The sequence below is a fragment of the Lycorma delicatula genome, chromosome 5 (genome assembly GCF_047948215.1).
Source record: "Lycorma delicatula isolate Av1 chromosome 5, ASM4794821v1, whole genome shotgun sequence".
In the NCBI taxonomy this organism is placed as follows: domain Eukaryota; kingdom Metazoa; phylum Arthropoda; class Insecta; order Hemiptera; family Fulgoridae; genus Lycorma; species Lycorma delicatula.
The window spans coordinates 22,151,186-22,168,351 of NC_134459.1; the positions used below are offsets into that span (position 1 = coordinate 22,151,186).

General features: G+C 30.0%; 1 protein-coding gene across 1 annotated transcript; it reads left to right on the forward strand.

Annotated features, from left to right (window-relative positions):
* The first annotated feature begins 1,908 nt into the window (after positions 1-1,908).
* Positions 1,909-16,746, forward strand: RpL26 (ribosomal protein L26). The gene is made up of 4 exons (XM_075365789.1): positions 1,909-2,001; positions 2,328-2,506; positions 4,932-5,076; positions 16,492-16,746. The coding sequence occupies exons 2-4, from the start codon at positions 2,339-2,341 to the stop codon at positions 16,623-16,625; spliced, it is 447 nt and encodes a 148-aa protein (XP_075221904.1). The 5' UTR covers positions 1,909-2,001; positions 2,328-2,338; the 3' UTR covers positions 16,626-16,746.
* Positions 16,747-17,166: the final 420 nt, after the last annotated feature.

Consider the following 17,166-nt stretch of genomic DNA (forward strand, 5'->3'; position numbering starts at 1 on the left):
TGATTAAGGTGATGTCACAAGTAATTCCAGTACATGAAAACAAGAACTAGTTCAGTGAGTTTATGTTAAACTGTAAGTGAAAGAGATAATGTAATAAATTTCATTCATAAATGTTTAGGCTAGTTTTATTTGTGAACAGTAAAGGTATTTGCAGTTAAAGAACTTATACTTGTCTTATCTATTATATTATTGTTAATACAAGACTAGCGGTTAAAAATTATTTAAGATTAGCGGTCATGCTAATGTCTTTTGTCAGTAGGACTGAATTCTGGTTTTCAACATTTAACTACCTGTAAGTAAATCCTGATCTTTACTTTAAATTCTGTTTTGTATGTAATCACAGTTTTTTTTTATTGTTATTGACATTTATTATTATTATTGTTGTTGTGGGTGTGATTACTATGATTATTATTGTTTGCTATTTTCATTATTGTTTTATTCTGATTATTATTGTGAGTTGTATATTATTGTCGTTTATTATTTTTTTTGTCATTGTTATTGATTTGTCTTATTTTATTTATGTTCATAAACTAATAAATTGTAATTATATAAACACTTCAAACTGTTAATCTCTCAATATCATGATTAAGCTGTGAACATGCGACAGTATTTTTCCAGCTTTTTGTTTCTTATTGTAATAATTGATTGTCTATTTTTACAGAAGACCATCATGTAGAAAACACATTTTTATCAGAAAAAATTCAGGTCTTGATTGAGAAGTCATACTACACTCAGACTGTGACAAAATTATAATTACTTTAATGTGTAAATATCTTAATCCCATATCTTGATAAATTTCTTGGAGACAGCATTTAAATATAAAGCAGTCTTGGATTGGAAAAGTGATTGTTCACCATCATCTGATTAATAAGAAATATTAACGTTAGATATATTAGTTAGGTATACTTATACTAACATTCTATACAATTAAGATGTACTATGTTATTAAATAAGATGCATCTAATAGTACAGCAGAAGTGTGTTTTAGAACTTAAATGTACATTTTGCAATCTAGAAGTGAATCTTCTGGTCATCAACAATGGCGTAAATGTGATAACTTTAATCAGTAATGAAAATCTGTTAAAAACTATAATCATCTCCGATGATAAAAAATAAATACTTTTTCATTAATAAAATGAAATTATGTGGGTATTCTAATAATAGTTACAGCTAAACAATTTACATTACCATGACCTAAATTTCTAAGTTACAATCTGTGTATGAAAGTAATAAAAACACTTTTTTTTTTATTTTGGACAGTATTTTATGTAATTTTGCTTACAGATATACAAGTAGGGTATCTAAAGTATAGATTAACATTTTGATTATATAATTATTATTTTAAGAATGAAGCATGAAGTTTTTATTTAGTAGTACATATAAAAAATTAACTTTGTAAAATTGACTTTTAATCTAAATAAAATTCAAATCTCTATTAAATGTTCAGGAATGCCAACATAAAATTAAATTTGTAGGTATTAGAAAAATCGATGCCAATTTCTGTAAACACGGTTCTCATCTTATTTTACAATTTCTCAATATTTCTTAATGACAGTTATTTTCTTTGGTTTAAGAAGCCAGTGAATAAGGATGACACTAAAATGTTGCTTATTATACTAACCTATGTTTTAAATTAGATAAAATTATAAAAACTATATTTTACTGAAGTAATTGATCCTGAATAAGTTAGCGAGTTAATAATTTTATTTATGTACTTGATTCAGTGTAAAATCTCATTTACTTTTTATATTATGCGATTACAAATAAATATTTAACTACTATTAGAGAAAATGCGTTCATTATATTTCAACTAATCGTTTATAATAAACAGACTTTAGTGTTTAAAGTATACTCAAAATAAATTTCATTTTTAGAAATTTAAAATTGTGTATTTCCTAACATTTATTATTTTGAGATATATTGTTAGTCATGTTGGGCTACCTGGACTGACAACGTTTCCTTTTTCCGGATGCGAGTGTCTCGGTTTTCGTGTTAACTCGGGTAAGCTGTGATGGAATATATTTAATTAAAATTATGCTTAAGTTTTCTTTCATTTTAAAAACAAGGCCTTAGTAGGCTGTTTATTATTACTGATTATTTGTTTGTAAGATTTGAAATCTTCCAACTCCGATGATTTTGGATTGCATTACGTCCCACGTAGGACTTTGAATCATGTGTTTTATTTGAAAGTAAATAGTGTTTAGATTTCTGGTGATTACTTTCATCAGGTGTATGTGAAATGAATATTTACAGTGTAGGTTTATGGTTAGCTTTATAAATGTTTCTTTTTTTGTAGTTGTATAACTACTTATTTTTCTTACTTTTAGGTTAGTTTATAATGAAGCTCAATAAGTTGGTTACTTCATCACGGCGGAAAAACCGCAAGAGGCATTTTACTGCACCGTCACATATACGAAGACGTTTGATGTCTGCACCACTATCTAAAGAATTACGACAAAAGTATAACGTTCGTACAATGCCTATTAGGAAAGACGATGAAGTGCAGGTACACATTGCTTTGATAACATAGTTTCATATTTATTAATAATGTATTGAATTTATACTGACGTTTTCTATGTAGAGAACCAATTTCTGTCATATCCTTATTCTATGCAGTTTAATTTTAAGTAATTCATTAGATACAACAAACATTGTTATATAAGAAAAACATGATTGAATGAACAAGGTATATTCTAAGGTTATGGTAATAAGGTTTAATGGATTATCCATTAAACCCCCAAAAGTATATGTAAAAGAGCTTTGTACAAGATACAAAAAAAAAAACATACATCACTAGACTGTCATACTATACCAAATAAATGTCATGCTAGACTGAAATAATAAAGTATATTTTATTATCAATGACATGACTAGTTTAAAGTTGGAATAGACTTTTAACAGACATTACACAAGATTAAACAACAAAAAAAATATATTTTTGCCACAAAATTAAATAAAGTAAATCACAACTTTGCCAATTTGTGTATAAATAAAGGCTCATTTTGTAAATTTAAGTCTTTTATATATATTTTTTGGGACATCCATTATTTACAGAGTAAATAATGCCCAGTTGATTTTAGTGAAATTCAGTTTAGTTAGGTTAGGTAACTAATTCAGTATACTGAACTTCATATGTTATCAACATAACCTAACGCTTCCCCCTACTTGCTAATCTATTCTGATTATCCATAATATTAAATTGGCTGATTGTTAGGCTGTGTCCATAATTATATTCAATAATCAATTATTTAGCCATAAAATAAAGTATATAACTTATATACAGTGCTGAATTATGTAATTTTTGGTGGCTGTACTACGTAACTTACAAGGGACATAACTCTGGTACATAAAAATTTCAATTGTAATGAACAACTTGGATCAATGAGATATATTCCAAATTTTATCTTAATTGGAGGCGACTCCTTAATTGTATATAATTACCCAGCCTGCTGAAATTTTTCTGGTTTGGATGGTGAACACGGGCAATGCAATTTCATAGACTGATATTTACTTTCTGGCATAGCATACAAAGCCCTGTTTTTTCCCCATCAAATGTGTTAGGAATGCATCACTATCTTGCATAGTAATTCAGTTACAAGCACCTATATGGTTTTTTTTGTCATACCTAACTTGCAAGAACTTTTTCAGTACAAGAGATGAATTATGACAATGCCATGGATAATAATACCAGAAACAAACAATATTTATTTTTAACATAAATCTCTTGTATTGAGGTAGGTGACCTGTTCGTTTATCATTATGGACATTCTCTCCTTGCATTAAAATTTCAGTATCGATGCCATATTTATACAGTACGATCATTTTATTGTGCACATCATAATACTCAATTGGGCACAATAATAGAATAAGTTTTATATGTAATGAATTAAAAATTGAAACTGTGTCAGCTGTAATATATATATATATATATATATATATATATTTGTGTGGATGAGTATCACTTCTTAAGTAAGAAGCAAATAATTTCTTTCATAATCATTTCTAGTGATCTCAAATGTTCCATCTGTTTTTGAACATAAATTTGTTGGACAATTAAAAGTTAACTATTTATAAAAAGTAATTCAGGATTTAAATTTATAAAATGAACCTTTAATTATGTATGATTTAGCAATGCTGTGTTATACTTTGAAAGGGTAAACACTTTAAATTTAGAAAACAATATCTAGCAATTGACCCCATTCTTGTTTGACACTCATCATATGTGACCTTGGTGAATTGTGATCAGTTGTTACTGTTATGTGAAATCAAGACCTATTTTATTCTGTTTTTCAGGTCTATAAGAAATGACAAGTTTTTTTTAATGTCACAAAAATTTCAGTACAACCTCATTTCACTGGGATAGCTGAAATTCAAGCGAAATCTTTCACTAGCTATAATTCGCAAACTAAGCATTTTAGTACATATTTTTATATGAACTTTTTCCATTTTCATGAGAATAGGTTTTATGAAAGGCCTAGGACTTTCCTAGAACTTGTGGTACTCTCTACCTATATAATACACTATTTTAAAAGGGTCTTCTAAGTTTCTGATTATGATCAGTTCAACGCTTGTGATATTCTCATTGAATTGTTAATATAGCAAAGTTCCATTTCGTGGTATTGCTACAAGATCTGTGATCCATAATGGAAATTTGCAGATAATGAGAAAAAAAACATTTTTGTCAAATATTTACAGAATATGTCGGCTGTAAACCCCTGTTGATTATTCAAAACATTAATTTACATGAATTTGAAAGAAAAAAATTTTTGAACCTTTGTTTAGAAAATTAAAAAAGTTTTTTCTTCACAAATTACAAAAAGAGATGGTTCATTCGATATTTTTTTTAAACTTTACTAGGATCTAATTTTAAAATTATTTTTTTATGCTTTGTTCATTGTTAACTTTGTTTTTTTTTTAAATAAAAAAACTAGGTAGTCCGTGGACATTACAAGGGCCAACAAGTTGGTAAAGTTGTGCAGGTTTACAGAAAAAAATTTGTAATTTATATTGAAAGAATCCAGAGAGAAAAAGCTAATGGTGCTAGTGTATATGTTGGTATTCATCCGTCAAAGGCAAGTATTTTGTTCAGTTACTTTAAAGTTTGTTTAGTTCATTATAAAATTATATAGAAATTTCTTTATAATACATTAAATATTATCTTCTTAACTTATATAAATTTTAAATCTTGTTAATAAATAATAACTAGATTAAATAATTAAAAATCTACAGTCTTGCTGTTTACTTTTTCGTATTAAATTAACGCCTTTGATACTGCCAAACATATGTGAGATCCTAAGCAGATGAACTAGTGTTAGAAACAGCAAATTACAGAATTTCTAGGTTAGTTCTAAAAGCCTTGAAGAAAAATTAAATTCCCTGTAAACTGAAGATGCCTTCAGCAGTGCCAAAAATCTCCTTTATTCTTTCTTCATTCTAAAGAGTATTGTTATTAGTATCGCATAGTTTTATAGCATGAAGAAATGTGACAAAATTCTTATAAGTAAAATATCATACATTACTTATAGTTTAACTATTGAATAAATAAATTGAAACTAAATTATGTTTATGAGATAAAGAAATGATTTTACCATGATAATTAATATTGTTTTTTTATTATTTATTGAATTATGTTTGTTATATGATGATCACAAACCATTCGCAGACTAGCAAATACACATTAGTATCATGAAAGTGATACTGGGTTCTCCAGTGTTAGCTTTAACATGATTACTTCTCTGTTATGTTTGCTAAAACTGGAGAAATCATGGCTCTGATAACAAACTCATGAAAAACTTTTGTGTGTGGTTAATCAGACCGCAAATAGAAGTCACCAGACTGCGAAACCATGCAGTAAACCAAAACAACAGCATGATGATTCTAATTTAATTTAGCGCAATCCTTTTGAGAAAAAACCACTTCTTTTTACTTGTAACTTAAAAATGAAGTTAAAATAACTTAATGCAAGTTGTAAACCTTTCATAAAAGCATCTTTTGTGCTCTTTATTTCATTATCCATCCATGCCTTTTAGTATGCACGGCATTAACCCAAGTTTCATCTAGATAATAAATTGTCTTATATCCTCTTCACAAAATCATTAAACTGTATTGTACCTTAGAGAGTAATATAACTGAAATACTTTTTTTCACTCAACTGAATAATTTGTGAAGCATTACAATTGATGTTATCAATAACAAAGACTCAACAAACTTTTTAATTGCTTATCATTGGCATGCTACAGCGAACAGACAAGTGATAGCTTACAATACAGTATTATACTCAAACCAATAATTGCAGTTGCACATGGGAGTGACAGAATGACAGCCTAAACTACTGAGATATTACTCAACATCCTGAATTTATATTAAAATCTGCTGCATGGTCTTGTAAGGCAAGATTTAATGTGAAGTTCTGAGATGAAGGGGAAACAGGTTTTTTAACTAATTTATTGATCTGTTTTTATATTTATAAAAATATGTTCTAAAACAAATAGGAGGGAAGTACATGCATGTTTGATTAAAAGATAATTTTTGTACTTTTACATAAATATGTCTACCACTACCATGTTGCTGTTGAAGATTTTTGATCTTAACCTTTTTGAAAATTCCTTACAGAATAATTGGTATAACTGAATTTAAAAAATTGTTAAATACATTTTTTAATAAACCAAATAAACAGTTAAAGTGCTTTTGTATTTTTACTATAAATACGAAGCACAATACCATAATAAATCTTCAGTAGATTCTTTAATTAGGTCATATATTAAACTTAATCAAGGCAGCAGTTTATGTATTATCAAAATTCTAATATGGCATGTTAAAAAAATTAATTCCTAGAAAAATTCATTTTTCAATTAATTGTAAAATACTAACATTTCAACAGTACAGTAGTACGCAGATTATCCAAATGTCTTGATTATCTGAATTGCATACATCCTCACTGGACAGATGTAAATCAAGATAAATAATGTAATAACAAATTATTAGACTTAAAAGAGTCTAGAATATTATATTTAAATAAAGATTTACTTCAACAGGAAATGTAAATTTATTGATTTTTTTTATTGAGTTTTGTAACTGACTTTCTTGTGATTGTATAAACATACATTAATTTAGGCCTGTTAGACTAATTATAAAATTCACTTCTGAAAAGATTTAATACATTAATTGGTCGAGCATGAACTATGCTGTAATGTTTGTTTTTATTCTTTAGCCTCTAGAATGAGTTGTCAAAGTATTGCCTTATCCTCCTGAATTACCCTGTAATATATATATATCAAAGACAAAATTATAAGTTTACCACCAAGAGTTCAGAATTCAATAATGCATCTTACCTTGTGATTGTCATTATTATATAAAAGTGCTTTTGAGGGTTTTCCCTCATCATCAGTTAATAAAACATTCTTTTTTTTAAAATCACACATTTAAAATTGTAAACATTAAAAGTTAATCTTAGTTAAGTCGTAAAAGTTAAAAAGATTAAAGATTTTTTATATGTGGCTAGCCATGCATATAGTACAATACTTCTACTGTGTCTGGCTAGCCACATATAAAAAATTGTTTAATCTTTTTAACTTTTATGACTGTTTACAATTTTAAGTTTTAATGTGTAATTTTTAAAAAAGAATGTTTTATTAACTGATGATGAGGAAAATCCTAAGTGCTTTTATATAATAAGAATAAGGTAAGAGGGATTATTGAATTCTGTACTCTTGGTGGTAAACTTTATACTTTTGTCTGACATAATTAGTACAGAGGGGAATATGTACAAATACAATAACAAGATTTGATTTTTCTAAGTTAATACGCAAGGTCTGTAAATAAAGTAGAGTAGTTTTTTTGCCAGCCAAAGTGGCAACACTGTAAAGTTACTAGTAAACATATGGTTATATGAACAGCTGATTTATATTAGGTATTAATATTTTTAGTCTATTATTGCCATGTGAGACATAAACAAATATCAAAGCTAACTGGATGTTGCATCTTGTCATATTGCACTCTCAATTAATGAGTTTTTTGCCAAGAGAAACATTGCTGTAGTTCCTCAACCACCTTATTCACTTGACTTGAGTCCCTGCGACTTTTTCCTGTTCCTGACACCCAAAAGGCAACACCATTTTGGAACAGCAGAAAAAAAAATGAACCAGCCTTCTCAAGGATATTTCGGTTTCTGAGTTCCAACACTGCTATGAAGAATGGGAAGACCATTTGAAGCGTGGGATAGCTTCCCAAGGGAACTATTTTGACGGTGATAAAGAGACCATATATAATGGATTGTAAATAAAATGTTTTTCTGAACCAGTATCATTACTTTATTTACAGGCCGTGTGTGTGTGTGTGGTAGTCAGAACTTTAATTTTCATAACTAGGATATTTTAATTTTGTACCATTTTTAAACCTCTATAAATTCACTGATCTTAAAAGTCCTGTAGGCATAATTAATTTAATTTTTGTTGTGTTAATTTTGTTGTACTGATATTAAGGGTTTTTGACATCATGTCTGCAACAAAACATCATATTATTTTATTATTGAAAGAAAAAGTAGATCATCATAGAAAAATTGATGTGGTAAATAGTTAGCAGATCGATATAGAAATGTCAACTATTTCAGATGTTAAGAAAAATTAAAACACCATTATGAATTACGTGTCACAACATGAAAATGAAGAACAAAGTTTTTCCAGGAAGAAGTGGATTTTTTCTGATGATTTGTTCAAAAGCGATCTCTTGAAACCCAATTTCTGAATCAGTTTATTAAAGAAAACCATTATTTTTAATGGGAAACTGCAAGAGATGAAAATTTTTAAACAAGTATGGGGTGGGCTTTGAAATTTTAAACATCATGAAATTCGGCAACTTAATTCAAGAGAAAAAATTCTGTTAAATGTCCCAGCAGTAAATGAATTTATTAAAAAATTAATGATTTTTGAAAGATGACGAATCCTTTGTAAAGGCAACAAAATAGGCCTTGAATAGAACAGGCTCTTTGTAAGCTCTTTTTTTTTAATTGCCAAGAATCTGCACCCGACTAGAAAATGTGACATTGTCGATTGGTGATAATAAAACTGGAGACACATAAAATCGTATGCCAATTGACAGATCAAAACGACCACATACTATTAAAGGTGTCTGGAATCTTCCATTTATTTACAAAAATCAAAAGAAAGCAGGGATAACTTATATGATATTTTTCCAGATTAGTGTGATAATTATTTCATACTGGAGGTTAAAAAAATACCAGTGAATTATGGGTAAAAAATGGGAAAGTGTTTTTTATATTAAATAATGCACTTATCCTTCAGCAGGCTGCTTAAAAAGGGAAGATGAAAAATTCAGAATTCTGTTCTACCTCCAAATGTTAACCCTTTGCGCTCGTCAGGCCAGAGCACTGCTTGCCACGTACTTCTGTGAGTCTACTCAGAATTATTTATGATGCCGTTGAGCACGCAGCTCGGACAGCCAGCAGGGCTGGCCGCATAAACTTTCTGTGCTAGGTCTGCAGCCATATTGACCGCTCTGTCGCACCAGCTGGGAATTAATTTTAGAGCATTCGCTGATATTTGTACATAGGATGAAAGAATGACAAATAAAAATTATATCTTAATTAATCATATTTTATTTTTACAAAGCTTTATAGTTGAAATAGATAAACAGAAATATACTTTTACAGTTTTTTATAGTTACAAAAAATTGTTAACATAACTTACTTTTATTATAAATACAAAAATTGCTGCAATGTGAGTGAATTAAAAATCTTTTTGTGAGTGATTAATTCAAAGCACATACCAATATATAGTCCTGGATTGGCAGAATACAAAAAAATTTGCTTCGTTTTTTTGCTGTCCAGGTGTGCGATCGCTGCACACTGCACAATCTGGTTTTTCTTTCTTCAAGAGAGTACGGAAGATGTAATTTGCCATTCGGTCCCTCTTCGTCTGCTACATCTGAAGGTCCATTTGATGGATTTTCTCGTGAAAGAATAGCTAGCTATATATTCATCTGCCACATCCATGCCAGCCATGAATTTATTATACTCGCAGACCACCCTAGGCTTTTTTTACCTCTTCTTCCTTACCAACCTTTCGTATACGTCTGATTGTCTTTGTCGATCCATCAGCATATAGAGTACTTAATATTGCTAAGTTGGTGTCTTTCCACAACAAGGATATGTATTTTTTCATGGGCATACCTATTGGTTTCATTGGTTATTTCAGTAAATAAAGTATCTGAAGAATAGTTGAAAGAATTGTAAAGGGGTTTGTGGAATTTCACCAATTGGTGGCTTAAATTGACTAACCTGTGATCAGTTATACTTTCAGAAGTCTTGATCGCCTTCCTTCCATTCTTTCCAATCAGAACCAGAATCATTTGTGTTATCGCTGTTTGTCTCTTCTTCCTCCACTTCATCTTCAAAAGTATCCTCACTGTTGTCAATAATGTCTATATTATTGTCCAATATGTCGCCTTGGGTTTCATTGTCAAACTCCTCACATACATCTGATTGTATATCACTTTCATGATCAGAATCGACTAGAAAATCTTCATCACTGTCTGATTCACACAATAACTCTCTCACAGTATCAGATGGTAGATCAAAATCGCTATTCATTCTTAGGTTAAAATATTTACGTAAAAAATCACTTAAATATATATACACTTACATAAGAAAAACGACTTAAATTCTTCACCAATATATATACAATAAACAAAACCACAATCACTTTTAATTGATAAAATAACTAACTCTTTATTCGGCGCTCGTTTTACAATCATATGGTTATTTAGATCACTTTCTACTCCATAGGTTGCATCACATACCAGACATTGTACCAAGTAGGTTTATAACAGCTGAAATTTAAAAACATATTATTTTTTTTTTTGGTTGTCTGATGAGATCACCACAGTAAGCTTGAAGCCTGTGCGTGGGATATGGAAATGTAGCGTATGAAAAAATGCCATGCCTGACCGGGATTCGAACCCAGGACCTCCGGGGTGAAAGGCCGAGACGCTACGCTATTTATAAATGCTCTTTATTTTCGTGGCCAGCACCGGTGGCTTCCCGAGTGTTCGAGTAATCTAATGTTGGCCATCCAAGCTACGAGCGCATATGCATGAAAAATAATTCTGAGTTGCGGCCAACCGTGCTGGCCACCCGATCTGTGCATCCAACCTATAGTAATGGTTACTTAGCGCAAAGAGTTAATAAATTTTAAAACCAATGGATCAAGGGGTTATAGTTTCCCTGATCACAAAGAATTAATGAAAAGAAATTTTTTGGCTGATGAAGTATCTTGACAATCAGGACATTAATTTAAAAAAGGTTCCTTTGTTATGGTGGGTGATGATGCATGGATTCTGTCAAAAGACATTGGCAAAAATGTGAAATAAAAATGTCCAGTGAGACTGATGAAACACATCTTAAAGATGTAGAAAATATAAGGAAGTTTGTAGAAGAAATACCCTGCTGTACAGACTGACTTTGATAGTATCGTTGAATGAATTATCATTGATCACAATGATACAGGATACCAAATTTTGAGTGACTATGAGATTATAGATCATCAGCTAACAGCTGAAGAAAAGAATGAATTGATCTAGGACCACCACATGTAAAAGCTCAGAATGTTTGACTATCACTATTAAGTAGTTAGAGCAACAAAAGAACGCAGTTCTACACAATTCTTTTTTAAAACAATTGTATTGCAGCTTGCAAACAAAAATTAACATTAAAGAAACTACAGATTATACCTTCTTTTTTTATGAAGAAATAGTATTATTAAAGGTATATTTTGATTATTTACTTGCTAAGTTTTGTTCCGTTAAATGTACTGTAATTTTGAAGAAATTGTATTTTTGTAACACAACAACTCAGTTTCTCAATATGTTTTTAAGTTTTTGAAGTGGCATTTTTTTAAAAGAGGGGTAATAAATTTATATATCTTTTTTTTATTACACTGTGTGTTCTATATATCTTTTTAATTTTACTGAAATACATTAATTTTTGTTTTATTTTCATCTTATTAAGTATGATATCCTTTACACTTTAAAATGATCTGTCCAGTACCTATGATTAATTTTCCAATTAACCGGATTTTTTGGCAAGCTGGATTTGGCCTTGCAAAGATCAGTCCAAGTAATTGGTATTTCACTGTACATAAAATTGCTGCCTTAATGAAATATTACTTGTTATAAAGGATAATTAAAATTTAACTGAAAAAATATCAGACCTCTAAAATTTAACTGAAAAAATATCAGACCTCTACATCAAATTAAGAATAGTAAGAACTATCCCTTTCCATTTTAATTTGATCTAAAATTAAATGCTTCCTTGCCCCTTGAATAGAAACATTTTTACTGTTTTTGAAAAATTTGTATTGGCCCAGTCCAAAGGTATTAATCGATATATATCAGCCAACACACATATGTACTTACACATACAGACAACAAAAGGGGGTCATGAAACATTGACATTATAAAGATTTTGATGACCCATAATTTTGGTTGTCACTGTTCTTAACCTTTATAGTTATGCTGTTTCAGCAATGGTAAATCTAGCTGGGAAAGTAAAAAATGTATTTAATTTCATAACCGGTCTGTAGGGTAATACCTATATTTGGTTTAGTTTTGCAGTGAAATTATACTTAATTGTGGGTTAAAATAGTATCGCTTAAAACAATAATATCTTGAAGAAAGAATAGCAGGAACAAGGCTGTTATTGCTCAGTATTGAGTATGAAATGTGGTGTGATATTCCAGCTTGTACAAAGTTTTATTGCAGTACTTTGCTTCCTTTATTAACAATTAAAGCTCCTTTTTATGAGTTTTAATAACTAAAATGCGTACCTCATCTCCATTTTTTACCGGATTAGTCCTAGTTTTTATATAATGTAATCCTAATTTCTCTCATATGAAAGAGAGTAGTGTTTTACTGCATGCTTGCAGTTTTGTTAATCTGAAAATAAAATATTGAAATATTCATGAATTACAATTTGTTTACATTTTGATATATATTAAAACTTGACAGCCATTTCTAGGGTCAGATTCATTGTATTCTGAGAGTGGTTTTTGTGCAAGTATAAGAGCCTGCAAAAGTACAGGCTCTATATATGGATGGCATTCCCAATCGTATTGGTAAATACAGAGTAATTCAATGTAACAGGAAATTTAAAAAATGAAATAACGTTAATGCAAAACTTTTTTTAGAAAATGAATTTTATTTCATGTAATTGTACAAATGTTGCCATTTTAGGATACATTCATTTTAGTTTATTTTTTAAAGATGACATCTTGCAGGTGACCTCCTCTTCTACGTAAACACTCACGAAGTCTCTTCGTTAATTTGTTCATGGTTTGATGTAACATCACAACTGGAATTTCTGCAATTTCTTCTCGGATCTTTGCCTTCAGTTCCTCCGTTGTAGCAGGTCCACTGTGGAACACTTTGATTTTAAGGTGACCCCCACAAAAAGTAATCGCAAGCTGAGAGATCAGGCGGTCTGGGAGGCCATCTAATGTCACCATTTCGTGAAATGACACGTTGTCCAAACAATCGGTGTACAGCTGCCATCGATATTCACGCAGTATGTGACGTTGCTCCGTCTTATTGAAACCAGGCTGTGTTAAGAATTGGTTGAAATCTCTTTTGTTGTTCCACAACAAAGGTTTCAAGCACGGCTACGTAACGAGCCAACGTCACTGTAATCGCAAGACCGTTGTCATCCTCAAAAAAATAAGGGCCTATAACACCGTAAGATGACATAGCACACCACACGGTCACTTTCTGGCTGTGCAACGGATGCTGGTGTAGCTGCGTAGGAGTTTCTTGTGCCCAATATCTGAAATGTTGCTTGTTAACAAATCCACTGAGGTGGAAATGATAACTCTTCGTTATCATTTATCTTCTGAAGCATTACATTACAGAATTGTGCTCGCACAACTGCATCGTTCGGTTTCAATTCCTGGACGATCTGCAACTTGTATGGATGGTATTTCAAGTCCTTCACTAACATTCTTCGAACACTTGAATTATGCAATTGTAAAGATGTTAAGAGACGACAGATGACCGATGTGGACTTCATGTGACAGCATCTTGTAAAGCTTGAACATTCTGTGGTGTACGGACGGTTCGCTCACGGCCTGGAGGTTTCTTTTTCATTGCCGAACCAGTTTCCTCAAAATTAGATATCCATGTTTTAATTGCATGTGCTGATGGAACACGGTCGTGCCGTCCCAGATTAAAATGACGGCGAAATTCTCTACGCGCTCCCTCCACACTGTCATTGTTTTGATAACAAATGCACGTTGCGCACCACTCCAAGGATCCATGACAACTAAATGGCAGGTTAGGTTAGAGAGGCTGGCGCTACTTATCAAGTGTTACCAATCGCCCACGGCTACCAACACAACTTTCAAAATTTTCTGTTTCTTTGAATCACCCTGTTTTTCACTTACATTTAAAAATGTTGAAAGTAAATAGGTAGAAGATAAAGTGTGTCATCATATGAAGACAGTAAAGATGGTTTTTCTTTTATTCCTACTCAGAATAATAATAATTTTTTCCTCTTAGATTTATGATTTATGTGTATTATATCTGATGAATCTTTGTTTGTAATCGGTTAAAATTTTCTACTCTTTTGATGAAATCCAAAAATGCTTGTGTACTATTATTTTTTTTTCTTATTTTGTTTAGGAATTTTTTTAGCCTTATGTTGTTCTTAGTAGTTCTCAAGTAAAAAAGTTGACAAAGTGCTTTTAAATATCGTTGAATGATTTAACTTTATAATATAACGTTTACAAGGTACAACTGTTTTGATTTTAAAATAATTGAACAGAATTTATTTATTTATTGCTCTATTTTTTAACAAAAATTAATTCTGTAAAACAGAAATTTAATCCAAAAATAAATTTATGTACATTAAATTTGTTAAATGATGATCACAAACCATTCGCAGACTGGCAGACAGGAACTAGTATCATGAATCTGATGCTGGGTTTTCCAGCATTAGATGCACCATGTTCACTTGTATCTGCTGCTAATGTGGAGAAATTATGGCTCTGATAACATTTTAACTATTGTTAATGATGAATTGAAAATTATTTTTCCCTTAAAGTTATTTTATTCTGACTTGTTAATCCTAGATAAAAAGATGGCACTGATTATTCTGAATGGGAATAAAAGAAAAAAAAGATTTAAACTCAGTTGGACTAAAAAAAAAATTACTATTATAATTAGTCTGTGTATTATTATGAAACTTCTTGGATACACTCTCAGGGAGATGTGTTAATTTTATTACTTTCAAACATATGTTATAAATTATATTCTTCACGATTAAATACAGTCGTAGATGAATTTCTCCTGAAACATAATGATGTAGCAAACTGAATAACTGGCTCAAACACATTTCTGCATAAATCTGTGTGTGATTCGCTGGCACTAGTTTACAGCTATCCATATAAACCCATCTTCACATTATTGGCAGTTCATTTTCTTGTGTAGCAGAAAACAGTTTATTAGCACTGCATCAAAATTTTTTGTACTGATGTGTGATTGTTTGAATCTCCATTATTATGAAAGAAATGTTTAATATAAAAGAAATTTTTTATATCACAATGCAATGTTATCAACAACAAGAGCGTGTCAAAATTTTAGCTGTCTATCTCATCTGGAAGTAGATTAAATATTGCTGATAAAATTCTGACCATCCTGCAATGCTGCACAGTGCACAGACAGGTTAAATAAAACCATATAAAAACATCTTCATATGACACATTTGATCATTTTTTCAGTTGAAAACATTTTTAGAAATTTATTGCTATTTTTGTGTTCAGATACTCAAAATACATTTTTAAATATGTAAGATGGAAAATTTTTAGGTTTGCTTAAACGGCAAGTTATTTAAAAAAAATAAATTACCTTGTAAGTTATGATAAAGATTGAAAATCTATTTCCTTCATTATATTATCTTGCAAACATTTTGTAAATTTTTGTATTGGTTACAGAAAAAATGTTTTCAATCAACTGTAACTAAAAAAAAAAAATGAGTAAAAAAAGTTTTTTGGAAAATTGAAACGTAAATAATAAATAATCCATCGCTTCAAATTTTGAAAAAAAGTCAAGACATTAGCTGAGGACCAGAACAAACAAAATGTTACCTGTGTAAGGTTGAAAATAGACTAATTTGAATGCACACGTGTTACATATATTACTCTGAAAATATCATATAACAAAATATCCCCATCGTAAAGGCATGTTGTAATATTTTGACATAAGTGCCCATGGAAGATACTATGTACATATTTTCATAGTTGTAATGACAAATATTGTTCAAAAAACTGGTGTTGAGCCAGACTAGAATATTTTGATTTGAGTTAAAGTTTTAGTTGTGCTGAAGTATTAAAAAGATGTGCTTAGTATTTCTGCTTGTGAAATTAAAGCAAGTTTGAAATTTATAGAAACATATTTAAAATTGCTTGTATTTTTTGTTTAAATAGACAGTAATAGTGAAATTGAAGATGGATAAAGATCGGAAAAAGATCATAGAAAGGAGAGCTAAAGGTCGTGCTGCTGCTTTGGGCAAGGACAAGGGCAAATACACAGAAGATACAACAACAGCTATGGAGACATCATAATCAGTACAATAGATTATACATTTATTGTATTGTACAAAAGTCATTTCCATCATCTGATTGTTGCCGTTTTCTATAATTTTATTATATTAAAAGATAATAATAAAATCAAATGTTTAATATATTTCTTAATCTTTATCCTTATATGAGGTTCCTTATTAGGATTAGATATTTAATTTTTATTCTTAATTGTATAGTGTTAAAAAAGTTGTATTTTCCTTTACTGTTTTGACTGACTTGTTTTACATTTTTGTAGTACTTGTATTCATCTGCTTTTTTTAACTGTAATTTTTTATTGAAAATGTCATTAAACCATAATTTTTGAGATATTTCCATTATAAAAGTTATTATTAATCAGAATTATTACAAGGTCGTTAAATAATTAGAGAAATGACAATCATGAAAAACTATTTATTGAATAAACTGATTGCATAAACTGAAACTGATGGAAACACTGATGTTGAAATATCAGCTGTTGGAAAAGAATTTATTTTAATTATAACCTCTTTATTATTTCAAAATGTTGACTGCACTTGAAGTATGT

What these genes read in the sequence shown, in the direction of transcription:
- RpL26 (XM_075365789.1), top strand. Translation starts at nt 2,339, where the DNA reads ATGAAGCTCAATAAGTTGGTTACTTCATCACGGCGGAAAAACCGCAAG. An exon ending in GGAAAGACGATGAAGTGCAG is followed by an intron (nt 2,507 to 4,931) that starts GTACACATTGCT and finishes TAAAAAAACTAG; the next exon opens with GTAGTCCGTGGACATTACAA. An exon ending in TATTCATCCGTCAAAGGCAA is followed by an intron (nt 5,077 to 16,491) that starts GTATTTTGTTCA and finishes TTAAATAGACAG; the next exon opens with TAATAGTGAAATTGAAGATG.